This window comes from Lepidochelys kempii, chromosome 3 (assembly GCF_965140285.1).
Source record: "Lepidochelys kempii isolate rLepKem1 chromosome 3, rLepKem1.hap1, whole genome shotgun sequence".
Taxonomy (NCBI): domain Eukaryota; kingdom Metazoa; phylum Chordata; order Testudines; family Cheloniidae; genus Lepidochelys; species Lepidochelys kempii.
The window spans coordinates 37,588,680-37,609,827 of NC_136382.1; the positions used below are offsets into that span (position 1 = coordinate 37,588,680).

The 21,148-nt window shown below is 39.8% G+C and overlaps 1 protein-coding gene across 24 annotated transcripts in view; it reads left to right on the forward strand.

The window, feature by feature from the left end:
• The window catches only part of MYT1L (myelin transcription factor 1 like), a 380,619-nt gene that overhangs the window by 206,267 nt on the left and 153,204 nt on the right, over positions 1–21,148 (forward strand). For 23 of the 24 annotated variants that reach the window (XR_012157935.1, XR_012157936.1, XR_013635539.1 and 20 more), the window contains 3 exons: positions 18,841–18,895; positions 19,078–19,111; positions 19,411–19,473. The exons of the other annotated variant lie outside the window; for it this stretch is intronic. Coding sequence is in view for 20 of the 23 variants with exons in the window: in XM_073336127.2 (XP_073192228.1) it covers positions 18,841–18,895; positions 19,078–19,111; positions 19,411–19,473 (152 nt within the window). In the remaining 3 variants the exon portion in view is untranslated. The remainder of the gene's footprint in view (positions 1–18,840; positions 18,896–19,077; positions 19,112–19,410; positions 19,474–21,148) is intronic. 24 annotated transcript variants of the gene reach the window in all.

Below are 21,148 nucleotides of genomic sequence, written 5' to 3' on the forward strand. Positions count from 1 at the left end.
CACTGAAGATAACGTGAGTCATTTCATTGACTTCAGCGGGCATCAGATCAGGCCATATACCTCTCAAGTGTGGTTTATTTTGGCCAGATTTCTGTGATTATTTTTCAGACATTAGGTACGGCGTTTCAAAACTGAGATCCAAAGTTGTACGCATGCAAAAACTGCACGTGCATGTGAGCTCACATAAATATTCTCACAAACGCACTTTTAAACATGCTGTCAGGACTGGGACATGGGCTGCTGTGCCTAGTGGTTGGAATAGGAGTCAGTAGCCAGAAATAAAAGCCCAGGGTCAGAGCTGGAGTCAGTGGTATATTAACACCTAGGCCGACAAGGCCTAGGCCTAGGGTGGCAAATTTATAATAGCAGCCAGAGGCTGCTTCCCCGGTGCCGGTTCGCGCCCTCCGCCCCAACTCCACCCCTTCCCCGCCCCCTCCCTTCCCCTATTGGTCCCCTTCCCCAAATCCCTGCCCTAGTCCCACCTCCTCTCCTGAGCGTGCCACATTCCCCCCTTTCCCCTCTCCTTCGTGAAGCTGTTTCGTGCACAAGCACTGGCAGGGAATGGGGAGAAGCAGGACCCGACGGCGCACTCGGGGAGGAGGCGGAGCGGAGGTGAGCTGAGGGGAGAGGGGGGCGGTAATTATTTCTGGGCCTAGGGGCGGCAAAATCATTAATCCACCACTGGCTGGAGTCAGAGGCTAGATGTCAGAGCTAAGGGTCAGAACTGAAGTCAGTAATGGGAGCCGAGGGTCAGAGCCAGGTTAACTGCAGTGAGGCAAGGCTGTGGCCAAGATGGGAGCTAACACAGCAGTGGGTGAATGCTTTGAGGAACCGCTGAATTGCTGCTGCTGCTGGTCTTAAGAGACAGTCTCTGGACTCGTCCAACTAATCAGGCAGCATAGCCAACCAGGCAGCTCTCTACAGACCAGATGCACTTGTTAGGTTGGCTCTGCTGTAGGCACCGATTCCTGACATATGCATTTACCTGACATGTTCATGTATATGCTTATTTTTTGCAGTGAAAATCAGGATCCTAAATACATATTCATTGTTTGCTCAGAGCTGGTCTAGTTTTAATTGGGCTTTTGGGCAATATTTTTTGTTTGTCCACTCCCAGTCATAGTTAGTAGACCTCTACTGAGATGGGTAATTCCAAATAAAAAAAGAGGCTGAAACGCAGCATGATTGTGATTCAGTAGTTTAAGAGTTTTAGCTTTAACTTGAATCTTTTAAGTTGTGACCACTTAGACCTGAATTTACCGTTGCTTTACCTTGGCTTTTTATTTCATGATCTGAATTCTGTGTATGGAGTATGGGGCTGGACTGCATGTTCCACAACACCTACGGTTATTTAAACAATCCACACTTGGTTGGTCGTCCATTCGCTTGGGACTTTTTAACATAAACATGTGTAGTGTTAATGTGTTGAGAGTTGTAGGGAGAATGTATGTCAGTCTTTCAGAAATAGTTACTTTTCAGCATGTAAACAAACAAACACACAGGACCAGGTAATAGAAATAGAGACATTTCAGTTAAGTGTACAAGACCCAAAAGACCATAATGCCTACTTAGAACACATTATTTTTATATTAAGTAAATTTATATTTAGGTATGTGTACTAGTTTTGAAAATCTGTATTTTACATTTAAGATTGTTTATAATGGTTTGGATGTAAATCTGTGCTTTGGGGCATATTTTCCCCTTACTATGTGCACATAACTCAGTTTGATGTCAGTAAGAGTTACATGTGCATACTGAGGGGTGGATATACAGTATTCATTTGTACATTTGTAAAATTTTCACCCACTGATCCACATACTTGCTTCAGCATTTCCCATGTAGCAGCAGTATTTAATTTAAGTATGGACCACCATCTGCAAAGCTTTAGTACACTGTACTCCTGCTTTTGGAGAAACATGAGCCTCCTATGTCAAACTTATGCCAAGGTATCGCACTGCAATCTGACAAATAGTACAGTATATTGACAACTTATATTAGAGTTGCTGGAGCTCTGTTAAACCTGAATGGCAATGTGTGTATCATGTCTGGGAAAAGTTAATTAGGCTTGTGAGCCTCAGAAAAATCTATGGTAATTTTGAAAGTGATGGAACATGTTTCTTTACACTCATGACCAGGGCTTAGAAAAGTTCACTAACATGGAAAGTATTTGTACTGATTCAGCATTTTTTTGAAATATGGAATTAAATGTTTTGTGCAATATGGGTCCAATATTTGTTTGTTCTGAGCAAATTGATAGGAGTTATGGGCTTTCAGCCCCTAAGGAGACTCAAAACATCTCCCATGATTGAGCTCTAACTATACTACACTTTTAATTCCCATATGTCACCATCTAGGACGAGAAAAAATGCTGGACCAGTGTTCTTTTGTTCTTACTGATGTTGGTAAGTTACTGACACAAGCTAAGTTGATAAAAGCAAAGGTTAAATCAGTTTCAGTGTGCCAACATTTGGGGCTTGCACTGGTTTGATTAGATCTATTTTTAAATCAATTTAGTTAAAGTTGTGCACTCTTATACTATAGATAAGGCCTTAGGAGGTGCCCAACAACTTGCTGTTTTATAGTCTAATAGAAACAAGAACTGAAGAATACAACATAAAAGTCAGTGATCAAGATGATTACTGGCACGTTTTGAATGTTGTCCTAATTTGGACCAAGGTATAACCTAGTTCTTCCAAGCCTGGTCACCCATAGTATGATATCCCTTCTACTCAGATTTGGTTAATGTTAAACAAACCAGGTTAGCATTTCAGGTTAAAATAAACCATAACAATAAGAAAGGCCCAAAATCCATTCTGATTTCCTCATGGCTTTCCTCTTTGGACACCAGTCAGCTCCATTGACTTTGTTTTCAGAAGTTCAAATTTTCTGCTGCCTATTTGTGATTTTTAAGGTACTTTTTGGGCTAACTCTCTCCTATAATCCCTGTGGATGAATTAAGGCTTGCAATAAATTGAATGATTTGTTTGCCTGTTCACTGGTAGAATTAAAAAAAGTTATCAGGGTTCAAATTCAGAATTAGAAAATTAAACTTTTATCATCTGAGAAAAATCCATTATTGTATGTATTTCATTTTGGGACATGTTAGCAAATTTCCAGAAGGGCTTGACACTTCCTGTTTTAATTGCATGCTTTTTCTCATCCTTATGCCAAAGGTCAGGCGCAGATCTGTGTTGATCTTTTGGAGTTGATCTTTTGATACTGAGTGCCTTTGACTTTCGTATGTAATTGCTGCTGAGGTCCACACATGTTTTAAGTTGGCCAATATACACCCCCTTTGAAGTAGCAAGGTGTGTTCTGACTTATGCTCTTATTTATACTTACCACATCTCGTGGTATGGATCCCTGAAAAACCATGTTACTATTGGCTCCTTGCCTGATCCTGCACACTGCATTTCCCTCCGTCACATGGGCAGATGTAGAAGATATATATAGTAAATGCTAAAATGAGCATCATGAACTTTCACAACAATTTCTGCTCTGAAGTCCATGGAGCCATTGGTGAGCAATACCTCATGGAGCCACTCCTCTGAAAAGCCACTGAACCTCACTTTTTCCACAGGGAGGGGATACCTGTAAGATCAGCAGAAGATGGAGGATATCTCCTAAACTGTGCTCATCCTGTCCTTCTAGGACTAGCCAGATTTGGCTGAAGTCTATGTTCCTTTCACCTGCCCTCTTCACCTTCAGATGCAGGAGGGAGTGGGTTTTACCCAAAGTTAGAGAGCAAGTCCTAACATCATAGTCTCCTCATCAGGCAGGGCTCTCCCTGATATTAATAAAAATTCTGTGTGTGCATCACAGGGAGAATAGGGCAGAGGAGTAATTTATATTCTACAGAAATTTTACTCCTGTGCTTGTTCTACGCCTTTGTAAAATATGCACTATTTCAAATTGTTTATCTTTGCAAAACTCCCTCTGGATCTCTGTTACAAAGATGCCTTGATTATATGCTGGAATTTTCCTGGGGAAAAACTGCCCTGTTCATTATTTTATAAAATTGTCTTGTTTTACTTGATAAAGGGACTATGAAGTCTTTGAGTTAAACCTCAGCTGCCCGTACAAAGGGTACACCTGTGTTTGGGGAGTTGCTCTGCACCAGAGATATCCATTGCCCAGCTGTTTACACAACCTGATCACAAGGTGGGAAAGGGGAGGGAAAGTTTGCTAGTGCCACTGAAAGTGCTGCATAACTCAAAGACTCCTTGGGAGATACTAAGCACACTCCTCCAAGCCCTTTGGAGGCATTACATCCTTCGTGGACATAATTTCTACTCCCCCTATTCGGTGCTGCACCCCCTTCCTTTCCTCTTCCTCAGGCCACCTCTAGGACTCCACTCAGTCATGACATAGCCACTTGAGTAGTAGTACCCGTTGGCCAGTTTTTAAATCCAGTTTCCTACCTTGTAGCTCCCATTGTTGAGTCTATAGTAGATTAAATTACATTAAATGTCTTTTCCAGGATTGTATAGTTTATTTCTGTTTAAACAGAAAATGTCCAGTATGTAGTGTGCATCATTGAACCATTGAATCATAGAAATCTAGGACTGGAAGGGACCTCGATAGGTCATCTAGTCCAGTCCCCTTCACTGAGGCAGGACTAAATATTATCTAGACCAGTCTTCTCAAACTATGCGACAACTGCTCTCTGCTCTGCCTTCAGAGCTGGATGGTGGCAGATGTACCTGCATGAAGGGGCAGGGGAAAAAATGACTACAGACACAAAGAAGGGGGGCCTGATTAAATAAGTTTGAGAATCACTGATCTAGAGCATCCGTGACAGGTATCTGTCTAATCTGTTATTAAGAACCTCCATGGGCGAGGATTCCACAACCTCCCTTGGTAATCCTATTCCAGTACTCAACTATCCTTATATTTAATTGTTTTTTCCAAATATCTAACCTAAATTTTCCTTGCTCCAGATTAAGCCAATCACTTCTTGTCCTACCTTCAGTGGACATGGAGAACAACTGATCACTGTCCTTTTTATAACTCTTGTTAACATATCTGAAGACTGTTATCAAGTCCCCTCTCAGTCTTCTTTTTTCAAGACTAAACATGCCCAATTTTTTTAACCTTTCCCCAGAGGTCAGGTTCCATTTGTTCAGGACCTATCAGATAACGATTCTCTTTCTTGTTCTCACTCACTGTCCCATCACCTGCTGTGCAGCAGTTTCTCAGAATCTCCCTTTTTTTGGTGTCTTGGAGATTCAGCACCTCTGGGTCTTCCCCTCATTTCAGCTGAGGGATTACTTTGGGTTCGGGAATTGGAAAATATCATATAGTCACTGTAACTCTTCTAACAATTTTAAGTGTAGTACATTTCATTAAATATATAGAATTGGTCTGTGGAACTAGCTGCTGTGGGATATTAATTATTGAAGTAAATAGTTTAGTACATTGAAAATAGATATTTCAGATGACTATCATATACAGTTACAATAGCTGGAGTAAAAAAAAAAGCAGTGTTTGTCTATCAATTCTCATGCGTCAGGGCATAGTTTGATAAGCAGTTTGGAAGATGAAGAAACATCTGCTCACTGTACAGTGTAACATGATTACCAAAGTGTTCATTATATATTTTTGAAACTTTGACCACTGTCAGAAACAAGATACTGATCAATACAGAACTTTATTCTGCTGTGGCATGACCTTTCTTATGTTATTTAATTAAGGGAGTTGAGATGTTAGAAGCTAACTTTATGGGCTGACAACCGATATATAGTTATGCCCCGTTCCCTCTTGCCATTTTAAAGTTCTTATGAAGGATGCAAGCCAAAGATGCAAAACCATGATTATTAAGGCATAAATTAAGGGACATATGTTGCTATCAGCCCAAGCTTCAACCCCCACTACAATGATTGTGGGAGATTTAAGCTATGCTGGCAATTTTAGCAGAAAATGTATGCAATTAGGGACTATTTCCAAGCCCAGTGAAATCAATGGGAATCTTTACATTGACTTTAGATGAGGCCCATGTAGCTGGATTGTGCAGTCAGGTGCAACTCCCACTGAAGCAAGTGGGAGTGTTCATGTGTATCGGAGGGCAGAATTGGGTGCAACTTGATCCTTTTTCCTATTTCTCAGGAATCTCACTCCGTTTTTTCCCTTCTGCCCACTGGGATCATTTCTGTGAAGGGCCTCAAATGTAGGTATAAATCTACCTGCAGAATCTGGCCAAACTATTATTTAAGAGTCCTTCTCTTTAAAATACTGGGCTGCTGTAGAACTTAGACCACTATGGTACTTTACAGCCAAACTATACTGTATTACATTTCTGTACATCTGAATAACTCCATAGAGTTTCTCCAGATTTATAATGCTATAGTTGAGATCAAACTCTTGCCCTGTTTATGCTAAATTCTGAGATTAATTTTAGTTAAATCTCACTATTTTTTCCCATCTGCTTCTTTTATTGAAGTGCCTTTCATCTCCTTTTTAGGATTCCCCTTTCTTTATTCTGGGCCATGTCATGCGATTTCAAAACAGAATATAACGCCTACTGACTTGGGAGTTCCATGTACCTAATGAACACACAGTAGTTCAGCTGTGTATGAGTTAAATAGGTAGAATACCTATTTCACATAGTTTCAAGCACAAATTCAGGATGTGAGTCTCTTGACAATTACATAGTGCTGTCTGAAAATAATAGTTTGTTTATTACTTGACAGTAGAGGTCAGTATGGTAAATGATAATCCTTATTGAACTGTATTTTGCTAAAAAGAGATATTAAAGATAGAAGCTCTGGCCCCATTGACGTCAATGGTAAAACTCAAGTTGACACATTAGGGCCAGGAATTCACCAAAAGTATCCAACTTTTAAAAACGTATTCAAAATATCATGACACTAACCGCTCATGAATTAATCATTCGCCAAATATGTTTTTTAAAAAGCCTTTTGGGAATATGTATACATTTTTGAGTGAGATGTATTAGAATGTGATCTTACATATTACTTTCTGCTCTGGATTAATCATCAGAGAGAAGCAGTGGAAGCTCCATTCGTTGAGGCTTTGAAAATTGGACTGGACAAAGCACTAGATAATACATGTAGGAAATAAAGTGGGGGCATACATTTACATGACTTAATAGGTGTTTTCTAGGCCTAGTTTCTCTGTTTGTGTGAATTCAGGAGTTTATTTAATCTGAAAAAACACATTTTATTAATTGACACATGGTAGGGTTTTTGTTTTTAGATAGTAATTCCAAGCTCTAATAATAAAAATATAGCAATAGGGATATATTACTGACCACCTGCCCAGCATGGTGATCATGACTGTGAAATGCTCAGGGAGATTAGAGAGGCTATTAAAATAAAAAAACCTCAATAATAATGGGGGATTTTAACTATCCCCATGTCTGGGGATATGGGTACTGACTGGGTACATGTCACCTCAGGACGGGATGCAGAGAGATAAAGTTTCTTGAGACCTTAAATGACTGCTTCTTGGAGCATCTAGTACTGGAACCCACAAGAGGAGAGGCAATTCTTGATTTAGTCCAAGTGGAGCACAGGATCTTGTCCAAGAGGTGAATATAGCTGGACCGCTTGGTAATAGTGATCATAATATTATTAAATTTAACATCCCTGTCATGGAGAAACCACCAGAGCAGCTCAACTTGGTAGCATTTAATTTCAGAAAGGGGAACTACACAAAAATGAGGAAGGTAGTGGAACAGAAATTAAAAGGTACAGTGTAAAAAGTGAAATCCCTTCAAGCTGCATGGAAACTTTTTAAAGACACCGTAATAGAGGCTCAACTTAAATGTATACCCCCAATTGAAAAACATAGTAAGAGAACCAAAAAGGTGCTACAGTGGCCAAACAACAAAGTAAAAGAACAAAGTAAAAGAAGCAGTGAGAGGCAAAAAGGCATCCTTTAAAAAGTGGAAGTTAAATCCTAGTGAGGAAAATAGAAAGGAGCATAAACTCTGTCAAATGAAGTGTAAAAATATAATTAGGAAGGCCAAAAAAGAATTTGAAGAACAGCTAGCCAAAATCTCAAAAAGTATTAGCAAAAAAAAAGTAAGTACATCAGAAGCAGGAAGCTTGCTAAACAGCCAGTGGGGCCACTGGACAATTGAGATGCAAAGGGAGCACTCAAGGACGATAACGGCCATTGGGGAGAAACTAAATGAATTCTTTGCATTGGTCTTCATGGCTAAGGATGTGAGGGAGATTCCCAAACCTGAGTCATTCTTTTTAGGTGACAGATCTGAGGAACTGTCCCAGACTGAGGTATCATTAGAGGAGGTTTTGGAACAAATTGATAAACTACACAGTAATAAGTCACCAGGACCAGATGGTATTCACCCAAGAATTCTGAAGGAACTCAAATATGAAACTGCAGAACTACTAACCGCAGTCTGTAACCCATCATTTAAATCAGCTTCTGTACCAAATGACTGGAGGATAGCTAATGTGATGCCAATTTTTTAAAAGGGCTCCATAGGTGACCCCAGCAATTACAGGCTGGTAAACCTGACTTCAGTACCGAGCAAACTGGTTGAAACTATAGTAAAGAACAAAATTGTCAGACACATAGATTAACATAATTTGTTGGGGAATAATCAACATGGTTTGTGTAAAGGGAAATCATGCCTCACCAATCTACTAGAATTATTTGAGGGGGTCAACAAGCATGAGGATAAGGGGGAACCAGTAGATATAGTGTACTTAGATTTTCAGAAAGCCTTTGACAAAGTCCCTCAAAGGCTCTTAAGAAAAGTAAGCTGTCATGGGATAAGAGGGAAGGTCCTATCATGGATTAGTAACTAGTTAAAACATAGAAAACAAAGGGTAGGAATAAATGGACAGTTTTCAAAATGGAGAGAGGTAAATAATGGTGTCCTCCAGGGGTCTGTACTGGGACAAATAGTATTATAAATGATCTGGAAATAGGGGTGAATAGTGAGGTGGCAAAATCTGCAGATGATACAAAACTACTCAAGATAGTTAAGTCCCAGGCAGACTACGAACAGCTACAAAAGGATCTCTCAAAACTAGGTGACAGCACAACAAAATGGCAGATGAAATTCAGTGTTGATAAATACAAAGTAATGCACATTGGAAAACATAATTCTAACTATACATATAAAATGATGGGGTCTAAATTGGCTGGTACCACTCAAGAAAGAGATCTTGGAGTCATTGTGGCTAGTTCTCTGAAAACATCCACTCAATGTGCAGCGGCAGTCAAAAAAATAAACAGAATGTTGGACATCATTAAGAAAGGGATAGAGAATAAGACAGAAAATATCATGTTGTCTCTCTGTAAATCCATGGTACACCCACATTTTGAATACTGCATGCAGATGTGGTTGTCCCATCTCAAAAAAGATATATTGGAACTGGAAAGGGTTCAGAAAAGGGCAACAAAAATGATTAGGGGCATAGAACAGCTTCTATATGAGGAGAGATTAATATGACTGGTACCTTTCACCTTAGAAAAGAGATGATGAAGAAGGGATATGATAGAGGTCTATACAATCATGACTGGTGTGGAGAAAATAAATAAGGAATTGTTATTTACCCCTTCTCAGAATACAAGAACTAGGGGTCACCAAATGAAATGAATAGGCAGCAGGTTTAAAACAAACAAAAGGAAGTATTTCTTCACGCAATGCACAGTCAACCTGTGGAACTCTTTTCCAGAGGATGTTGTGAAGGCCCAGACTATAACAGGGTTCAAAAAGAACTAGATAAATTCATGGAGGATAGGTCCATCAATGGCTATTAGCCAGGATGGGCAGGGATGGTGTCCCTAGCCTCTCTTTGCCAGAAGCTGGGAATGAGTGACAGGAAGTGGATTACTTGATGATTACCTGTTCTGTGTATTCCCTTTGGGGCACCTGGCACTGGCCCCTGTCAGAAGTCAGGATACTGGGCTAGATGGACCTTTGGTCTGACCCAGTATGACCGATCTTATGTAAGTTCCAGCCAGGAGCAAATTTTTGAGGCTAGGTTATAAAAAGAAATGCTGACCAAATCTAGGATATAACAATAGTGCAAATATGTCTTTGTAATAAAACTCTGTTCAGGAATCCTGCAGTTTGACTTGCTGTAAACCAGCCTTTACTTGATAGCTGAAGAGTGACAAGAAAACAAATTTTAAATTGCAAACCATGTCATGGAATCATCTAATTCCCAGCCTATCTGATCCATCTGCTCTTGAACATTCTGTCTCCAATCTTTTCATGAATGTTACCAGTACTTTTCTTTTTCAAACAAAGAAAAACAAAATATCACAATATTTTAGTAACATTTCCTCTTGGCAATAGTAAATCTTATGGCAATCTTGCATTTACCAGTAGTTATCATAGATACGTAAATGTCAAGATCAGAAGTGACCATTAATGATCATTAAGTCTGACCTGCTGCATAACACAGGTCATAGATGCTCACCCAGTAATTTCCGCATCAAACCTATGATTTCTGCTTGAGCGATAGCATTTTTTTCAAATCCTGTGGTGATTTAAGGATGTCAAGTGATGGAGAATCCACCACATCCCTTGATAAATTGTTCCAAGGGTTAATTACCCTCATTGTTAAAAATATGCACCTAGTTTCCAGTTTTAATTTGTCTAGGTTCAGCATCCAGGCATGCTGTCATTAAGCCTTTCTCTACTATATTTAGGAGTCCTCTACTATCAGAAATCACTTCCCCACGCAGACCATGATCAGGCCACTTTTTTTTTTTTTTTTTTTTTACTTCTTTTGGATAAGCTAAATAGACTGAGTTTCTTACTGTTTTCCAGACCCTTAATCATCAATCATAGCTCTATTCTGAACCTTTCCCAATTTTGCAACATCCTGTTTGAAGTGTGGACACCAAAACTGGTCATGGAATTCAAATAAGTGTCTCACTAATGTCATATACAGAGGTATTATACCTCCTCCATTGGGTGTTCATGTTCAGTTGGTTATCTAAGTCCTTTTCACTTTTCCTTGTGACTTCAGCCCAGGATACCATCTTCTAAGTATGACCTACATTCTTTGCTCCTAGATGTTGGTCCTTGAAACTGACATGTTCAAACGAGCCAATTTTAGCAAAATGATCCATATCAGTCTGTATAACTGAGCTATCCATAGCATTATTTATCTTTCCACCAATTTTTGTCATCTGCAGATTTCACCAGCAATTACTTTATTTTTTCTGTGAATAGCATTGGGCCAAGAACAGATTCCTGTGTGATCCCAATAGAAACAACCCCATAGGATCATGATTTTCCATTTACAGTTTCTTGCATTACATTATTTTTAAAGATCTATCCATTAACCAGTATGGGATGTACTGATTGTGTACAGTGCTCATTTTATTATCAGAATGTGGTACAAGACATATTCTTTACAGAATGTCCACATAGCCACCTTTATCAACCAAACTTGTAATCTCATCAAAAACTATATTAAATTTGTTTGACAAAACCTATTTTCCATAAAATTGTGTTGGCAATTGGCATAGTTATGCTACCATCCTTTAAGTTTTTACTAATTGCATCATATCAACCTGTTCACGATTTTGCCCAGGATCGATGTCAGCCTAACTGGCCTTTAGTTATGCAAGTCACACATTTACCTTTTAAAAATTGTTACAAAATTTACTTTTCCCCAGTGCTCTGGAAACACCCAGTGTTCTAGGATTTGTTATAAATCAACATTAATCATTCAAAGAGCTCCTTGGCCAATTCTCCTAATATTATTGGGTGTAAGTTATCCACTAGTACTGATTTTAAAATGTTTAATTTTAAAAGTTGTGTTTTATAATCTCCCTAGTTCCTGATAAGAAAATACTTTCTATTCTGTCACTTTAAAATATGACTACATCATCCTGCTTCTTGACAAATACAGAACAGAAATAATTATTGAATATTTCTGTCTTTTCTGCATCATGATTGATAATTTTACCATCCTTTTTGAATATCAGATGGATTTCATTTGTTCCTGATATAGTTAAAGAGTTCCATCTTATTAGCCTTAATCCTACTAGCTGCAGAGTTTCCATTGGTATGTGTAAGTTCCCTTATCAATAGTCGTAATTTCCAATCCCTGATCTGTACTCTTTATAAACTTCCATGTTTTTCTATGATTTATATATTTAATTATTACTTTCTACTTTCACTTCCCCTCTTAACCAAGATATTTTTTAAACCAAAGAAGCCCTCTCACGTGATTGTGGAATTGTGTGTGGATGGGATGGGGGGGAGTGCTTGTTTGTTTTGAGGGGGTCATCTAATAAATTATTCTTAAACAACTCCCAACCTTCATTCACAGTTTTGTATTTAAATGTTTCCTCCCACTCAGTTTTGCTCATGATTTTTTTCAGCTTTCGGAAATTGGCCCTTTTAAAGCACCATATATATATATATATATATATATATATATATATATATATATATATATAGTTGGTTGGGACTACATTCTGTTTGCACATAAATGAAATTAGGTAATAATGACTTGCATCTAGGTGACCAACAATTTTCAATTCAATTTCTCTAAGTTGGTTCCAGTTCGTTTTGTTTGGAAAGTCGTCACCTATAATTTTTAGAAACACCAAGGTTATTTTATTGATAGAAATCCCTGGTGGTAATGCAATTTTCCTTTCTGCACATTAGAGATACATGTTTAAGGAGCTGTTCATCCTGTATCCTTGTTGATTTGGTTGTCTATAACAGATACCCACCAGGACCTTGTCTTGTGATTTCTCAGAAAGAACATTGATCCATAAGCATTCTAGATCGTGTCTTCTGAAAGCAGGTAGTGGTGTCTTTGACGTAGTGTGCTACCTGCATCCACTTCTGCCTATTCCCTGAATACGGTGTATCCAGTGATTTTAACATTCCATGCAGCTAACCAGGTTTCAGCAATACCAGTTATAGTCCATTTCTTTTTGTTAATGAGCATTTCTTGTTAATGACACTAAACTGGGAGGAGTGGTAGATACGCTGGAGGGTAGGGATAGGATACAGAGGGTCCTAGACAAATTAGAGGATTGGGCCAAAAGAAATCTGATGAGGTTCAACAAGGACAAATGCAGAGTCCTGCACTTAGGACGGAAGAATCCAATGCACCGCTACAGACTAGGGACCGAATGGCTCGGCAGCAGTTCTGCAGAAAAGGATCTAGGGGTTACAGTGGACGAGAAGCTGGATATGAGTCAACAGTGTGCTCTTGTTGCCAAGAAGGCCAATGGCATTTTGGGATGTATAAGTAGGGCATTGCCAGCAGATCGAGGGACGTGATCGTTCCCCTCTATTCGACATTGTGAGGCCTCATCTGGAGTACTGTGTCCAGTTTTGGGCCCCACACTACAAGAAGGATGTGGAAAAATTGGAAAGAGTCCAGCGGAGGGCAACAAAAATGATTAGGGGACTGGAACACATGAGTTATGAGGAGAGGCTGAGGGAACTGGGATTGTTTAGTCTGCGGAAGAGAAGAATGAGGGGGGATTTGATAGCTGCTTTCAACTACCTGAAAGGGGGTTCCAAAGATGATGGATCTAGACTGTTCTCAGTGGTAGCTGATCACAGAACAAGGAGTAATGGTCTCAAGTTGCAGTGGGGGAGGTTTAGGTTGGATACTAGGAAAAACTTTTTCACTAGGAGGGTGGTGAAACACTGGAATGCGTTACCTAGGGAGTGGTGGAATCTCCTTCCTTAGATATTCTTAAAGTCAGGCTTGATGATTTAGTTGGGGATTGGTTCTGCTTTGAGCAGGGGGTTGGACTAGATGACCTCCTGAGGTCCCTTCCAACCCTGATATTCTATGATTCTATTTCTAATTTCTCGTGTTTATTTCTCATGCTTCTAACATTGGTAAATAGGGAGTAGAAGAATTTCTTCTTACATCCTTGATGGCTTGGTTATTTACATTCAAGCTACCTTGATTCTATGTATGAGCATATGTATTGTACTTGACCTCTTATTATCTTCCTCCCTAGATGCTAGTTTAAAGTCCTCCCGATTAAAGCTGGTCAGGAATTTTTAAACTATTTTGTAAACTATTAAACTATTTTTTGTCAGAAAATACAACGTTGATAATGACAAGGAGACTCCAGAATACCCAATTGCCTTATGAGTACAGCTCTGAACTGGATGAAGGAGTCCCACGTCCAAGTCCCTATTCTGCCTGATTTGAACCAGGGGCTTGAATATAGGTCTCTGTAATGGGGTGAGACTCACCACTCTGGCACCTCCTGTGGGTTGTCTTGGGATTTAGCTCTGCATGGTAGTGCACCCTCCTTGGGTAGTGCCTCACCACCATCACTCCTGCTCTAGGACACACATCTCTCCAAGGACCGTGATGTCCTCTTCAGCGACACAGCCCTCTGGCTATGCCAGGGGCAGTGCTCCACTTTCGGGGGACCTGCAGTCCGCTCTTCAGCCACTTCCCTTAGTCGGTGGCTACTGCAGCAAATTGTCTGGCCACTTACCTTTTGGCCCCACCATCTTTTTTATCCTTGCCTCAGGGCCTCAGCCTGCAAATCCCAGCAGCAAGCCAGGAGCTGTCTCCCGCTCACCCGGTTCTGGCTAGCAGTACTGTTCTGTCCAGGGTGCTGGCAGTTCTCTTAGCCCTCCAGAGGCACAGTCCTTCCTCCCTGGGCTCCCAGCAGAGAACTGCCTTCCTCTGCCCTGCAACTCCTTTTTTTTTTATGGGCCTGCTTCGCTCTGATTGGCTGCTCCCTTCAGCCCTTCTCTGATTGGCTGCTTCCAGTGTAGCCTCCTTAGGGCTGCTTTTATCCCCTTTTCTGCCAGTGAGGAGCAACCTAATCACTAGGCTATTTGGCTATGCTGATAAAAACTTTGAAAGACTATGGGGTTCATCCCAGTTCAAAATGGGAAAAATTTTGAAATCTCAAAACTTTTCATAGGACTGGAAAACCATTTCCCACCCAGCTTTACTCCTGACTGTTCTAGTTAATCTGTCATCCAAGCCATGCATCCTCCTTTCTCCAGAGAAGGTGGCCCAATGTTCCATGAAAATGTAAGTACATGTCATGGAATATAACTGTTGTGTAGAAAGTAGGGCTCCTGAGATGAACTCCTTCCTATTCATTAAGGCCAAAATTCTTTCCTTCTATCTCTAACAAAACCTGAGGAAATGGACATTGCTTAGGGATTCTCCAAGAAGCATTGAATTCTGCCCCCAAAGTCATAGATGGCTAGGAAGGCAGGTACATTACTTCTGTGACTGCTCACTTGCTGTAACAGCATCTACAGCTGTTATATACCCCTACATAGGACAGTTGAACATGGTTGTGTGGGCACTCTATCACTCAGTCTGCCTCCTCCCCCTCCACCAGTTCCCATGTCATCAGGTTCCTGCAGTGGGGTGGGATCACAATTTGGTCCTTCAAGCAAAATCTTCCTTTCTGGAGAACTGTGGATGCATGCATAAGTACATTGGCTCTCATTTCAAGTCCTCTTTGGACCTGAGTATTGTGGATCTCACCTATGGACAAATTTGTGGTCCTCCTCTTCAGCTATCAGTGTGGTTAGATATACATGAAGCTGTATCTGGGGTTAGAGATACACATGGATTTCTTGAATGAAGATAGCTAATTTGGTTGGCAAACATGGGCAAACCAACCTCTTCCTTGTCCTGCACCTGAATTTACACAGAATATCATCTTAACTGGGATTACCACTATATGAAGCACATTTATGTCTGTATTATCAGGCTAAGATCGTAACAGCTAATTAAGCAGACTATTCCATGGTTGATTATGCCAGATAATGTTTTCCAAACATTACCACACACAGGCTGCTAGTCAGGTAACTCCATGTCTAGGTCTTTGCAGTATGTTGCTTTCTTGTCAGTAAAGTGAAAAGAATGTGGCACATGTGATGGATTTTTGTGATATGCCAAACAGGCTGTTCCATGCTAGGCATGGAAAAGGTGGTAGCTAGGTTACACGGAACAGTCACAAACACGGCTGTTTTCACTTCAGTGATAGGCATGCCACGTTTATCAAAAATGTGGCCAGAAACCATCCTGTCAAGGCTGGACTTAGAATTTAAGTGAGTTTTCTCCCAAAGGTTTTAGCAACATAGCTGATGACCTCTTTAACTCATCATGCAGGGCCAGAAGCTGGGGAGGGATTGTGTCACCAAATCAATGCATGAATGACACACACACAGTTCTGACGTCTCCCATATGAAATGGAGTTCAGCTGCCTTTGTAGCACTATTTTGCCTTTCCCAGGACCTCACAGAGCATTCTGTAAATGCACATTGTCTTCTCTCTAGCCCTACAGAGATTCCAAAGTTTAGGGCTGAATTCCTAATTCTGACACTTTGCTGCAGAATAAGTACCTAAATTTAAAGAGTCTTTCCTAGGAGAAGGTATTGAACCACATTGCCTGGGACCAGAGGAGCCAACCAGGTGAGGTACAGAGCCTCTGTGAGGATGTCACTTCCCTTCCACAGATCCCAGTTTCTGGGGGGGCTCCAGATCCTAGTCAGTGCAGGAGCAGCCCCCTCCCTGCAGGTAAAATGGATGAAAGGATCCTCACTGAGTTTTTCTGCCCCTGAGTTACTTCCTGTGGGTTTTACCACAGGAGGGGGAGACCTAGCCAACTGTCATGTGCTGATTGGCCTCATCTCAGCCAGAGGCTCAAGCCTATAGAGGCAGAAACAGCCAAAGCAGGGACTGCCGCACTGGCAGGCAGGAGGAGGGAAATGGGGTCCAACTGGACCTACTCTCCCATGCGGCCCTTCTGGACTCACAACTGTGCAGTGGTGACTCCCCCAACTCTAGGGACATTGGGACCCAGGTGATGTCTCCCCTGCCCCTGCCATGTGGGCTTGGGAGACAGCTGCAAAAAGGAGCCAGCCAGAGATTTCATCTGGTAGGGACAGAAGCAGCCAAAGTAGGGGTCTTTAGGTCCTTTGGAGAACTTTCTACAGTTTTGACAGGACTTCCTTTGCCCTGTGCTGGTTGGTTTTTTGATCTAACCCTCTCCCTTCCCGATCCCTCACAGTCTCTTCTTCCTCTCCCCTGTCCTGTCCCCTCCCCCACATCCTTTACATTCAGTGTCCTCTCTCCCTTTCCATTAAGATTATCCTTTCCTAACTAATTCGTCCCCCCGAAAAAATTGTGGAACTACCATCACATTGTTCACTCTGCTTTTGTATTTAGTTTGTAAGCTCTTCACAGTGGCGACTGACTTTTTGTTCTCTGTTTGTACAGTGCCTAGCACAATGGACTCCTAGGTGGTGTGGGAATACAAATAAATAACAATAATCTGCTACAACAATTAGTGGAGTTGGGTGTAAAGGATTAATTGCAAGTTGTATGAGTCTGTGTTTCTGAAGTTTTCGTATTTAAAGGTATTCTTTACTCATATCTAAGCCATTGTGAAAAGATTGTGGGTACAAATCCCTGTGCTTTTGTGTAAGACAGTTGAGACCAGCAATCTCAGCTGTCAATCCAAATATTACCATCAACTGACAACCAATTTTGTATGTGGTCTTTGGAAAACAAACCCCCTAGGGGTTGTCTGCATCCACTTTGGTGCTCCTGATTTCTAAGCTTTGCTTTGTGACCTTTACAATAGCACTCCTATATGTGTGGACCTACCTGGGTCTCAGTACCCAGTGTCTCTACATCTCAGGTGGCTGCTGCACCAGACTTTGCACCTAAGGGATGGAATATATTTTTCCTGTTATGGCCTTTGTTTCAACAAATTCCAGTAAGATCTGTATTTGTGACCAAGAGGATTAAATCGACTCTTAGACTGGACTGAGTGCCCTTTTGAAGACCCGTTGGGACCAATGCAGATGTATTGGATCAGATGCTATTTGGAGCATGGAGGGATTAGGAGAAGCCACACAAGCATATTGAAACTTGTATAGGTCACTGTTTATGCTTCCAGCTAAGATCTGATGGGAAACCCTTTATCTGACCAGTAAAGACATAAGAGTGCCAGAATATTTACTATCACATAATTCGTCACCCCAGATGGGAGTCCTGTTTATAAAATGAAGAGGCAGATATAGCCACATTCAGTAATTAAGCACTTTATTTAGACTTGATAGTATTTACCTAATCAATGGGATACATCAAGAAAAGACCAAAATCCATATTAAATAGTTGTTTGCGATGTTGTAGATGTGTTGGTCCCAGGTTATAAGAGAGACATGGTGGTGAGGTATTATCTTTCATTGAACCAGCTTCTGTTGGTGGAAGATACAATCTTTTGAGCTTCACAGACCTGAAGAACTCTGTGTAGTTCAAAAGCTTGTATCTTCCACCAACATAAATTGGTCCAATGAAAGGTATTACCTTACTTACATTGTCCCTCTCATATTAAATAGTACCATGCAGACCTATGTACCCCAATCATGTCTCTTTGTTCCCATCTCATTCTCTTTTCCTTTCTCTTATTCCCTGACTATTTATCCACTCTAAAGCCACCTGTAATAAGGCAACCTATGAAATGGGGCTACTTGACCTTAGTTTCAAACTATATAGAAATGTATTATACCCTTGTTGCAAAAAATATATCCAAGTAACCTGGGTTTCCGGTCAAGAAAATCCTTTCAAAAATAGAGGACATTTATGGCTTTTACAGTTTTACAAAATCTATTATGAAAGAGGGCATGCAAGCAGACTGATTAAAGCAAAAATCAACATGCAATTTCTGTTTTTAAACAAATATAGGGATCCTAAAAATCCTTTCTGAGGTACAATTTCCCTTACAGGATAAAATGGAATTAAAATATTGCCAATAAATTGTGTGAGAGACTGTATCAGTCTGTGCATTGATAGTCTGTGCATGCAGGATAAGAACATTGACTGCCTGCTAATCTATTCCCAGATGGAGGTGGATGCAGACGAGAAGCGCCATCGCACACGCTCCAAAGGTGTTCGAGGTACGTCTCTTGCTTCAGTAAATCACTCAAGGCCCCCATTCAGGGTGACCTTCATCCTCCAGAATCTCTTTGCACGATTCATTCTGACCCTTGCTTTTATACAATCTTTTTGGTAATTTTCTGTAGAAGGAGGGTACTTGTAATAGATGATAAATTTTTATATATTTTCCATCTCTCTGCAGTTCCCGTGGAACCAGCCATACAAGAGCTGTTCAGGTTAGTGCTCTGAGTGTAAAATGTATCCCCATTAGCAATTTAGAAAATTCATGCCTTTTAATGGGTATAATGCACTTTCAAGTTCATTGGTGGTTTGCTCATGCCCTGCTGCACTGATGAAATTAATTCCCCTGAGACTTGCTAATAAAAAGCATCCCCTCTTTTTTTCCCTTCAGTTATTTGATTTCTCTCTTTCTGTCTTTGTTGCCCTCCATCTCTGTAATATCTACTGCCTGCTTTTAGTATCATCTTCCTGCAGCATACCGGCACCTATATAATTAATTCTTTCCTTTTTGCAGCTGTCCTACTCCTGGTTGTGATGGCAGTGGTCATGTTAGTGGCAAATATGCAAGACACAGAAGGTAATATCTGTAATTTTTTGTATATAGTGAAGAGATTTGATAAGCAAGTTATCTGACTTGACCTTGCTAACGACCCAATCAATGATAAAAAATAGGGATTGGATATTCTAGAAGCCATTCAGTTTCATACATTTTTTCTTTTCTCTTTCTTTTTTTCCAACTACTTTCTATCGTTTAGATATATCATTTATTAGGATGCTCAAAATATTTAAAAATGTGATCACATTTAAGCACAATGTAAATTAAAAACTAAAACTATCCAAATGAGGACATGTCCCAAACTCTCTTAGCCAACTTACCACAATTCTATATGCATCCTAATCACATAGGTGGTAATCTTGAATGTCTTGCAAAATCTATCACATTGTTTTGCTGAGAACACTTGTTTCTGCTTCCCATCTTCTCTCAGTGTTTGTATGCAGTTCTGTAGTTCATGTGTGGCAAATTAAAATTTGACCTTATTGACATTTTGGTGCCAGCGTGACTTCTATCATTTAATGTAGTTCATAACTGGAACGAAAGCATAAGCTTTTGAGTACAGAGAGTTCAATGATGAGGTTAGATTCAAAGGGCAAAGTCTAGGACAGATCCATGATAATGAGACTTTGAAATTCAGATGATTATACTCTAGTCGTAAATACTGTTACTTCAGCTCCTAAACTGTGAGTAGAGAGATCTCCAGAAGGAGGATGTGTTTAGCTATTAATTGCTAATAATACATCAAGGCAGGATTGCATTATGTATACTTATGTCTGAAAGTCGTCTAGAATATAACCTTTACATTTCTATGTTTGCAGTGTAAATGTTCAAAATAGCATGTGGAGCATGCAGATAAACAACTTTGGTTGCTTCTGCAGTTTGTTCAAGCATTTCTTGTACAATATTGTGAAAATTTACCCGTTAGTACATAAGCTTTTGAATTTTTCTTATATATGGAGTACATTTTATTTAACTTGTTTCATATGACAACCAATGTAGAAGACAAAATGGCTGACATTTTGGCCCTCTTTCGATTGAACTGGAACAAGTTATTTAATCTAGCATGAAATTGTTCTAAACTTTTGTATTTTTTCATTATTGATTTTTGTAAATAGTATTGTTGTCAGATTATAACGAAACTATTGCTATTTAAAGAATAAACATTTCATGCGAAATTCAGTGGCCATTTTGTAATAAATCACATATATTCACTAGGGATTAAACTAAAATAACTAATTCACTTTTTGAACCACAGGTATAAGGTAGATGTATAAATCTACTCTACTATCTGAGTTTCTTTTCAAAGACATATAAGTCCACAGTTAAGTCCACACAAATATTTTTTTAAAAATTAAATTATAAAAGTGATAAACATGTAAAAATTCTTTTGAATGCTGTTTTAAAGGAAAAGTTAACCATTTTGGTTTCTTTATTAGCATATTCAAATTTCTTGCTCTAATCATGTTGTTGTCCATAAAAGTAAAGGTGGCTTCATTTTTGTATTTCTATCAGAGATATGAATAATTTAGCAGAAATATTAAAAATCACATTCCTTAAGACTATTTAGGACTTCCAGTTTCAAAACGTATCATTCTTTTGTTCATTTTCTTCATATAAATACAAGTCTCATCAGCAATTAATGAATGGCACCAACCCCCTTTTTTTTCTTCTTCAGAAATTCCATGAATAGTCAACA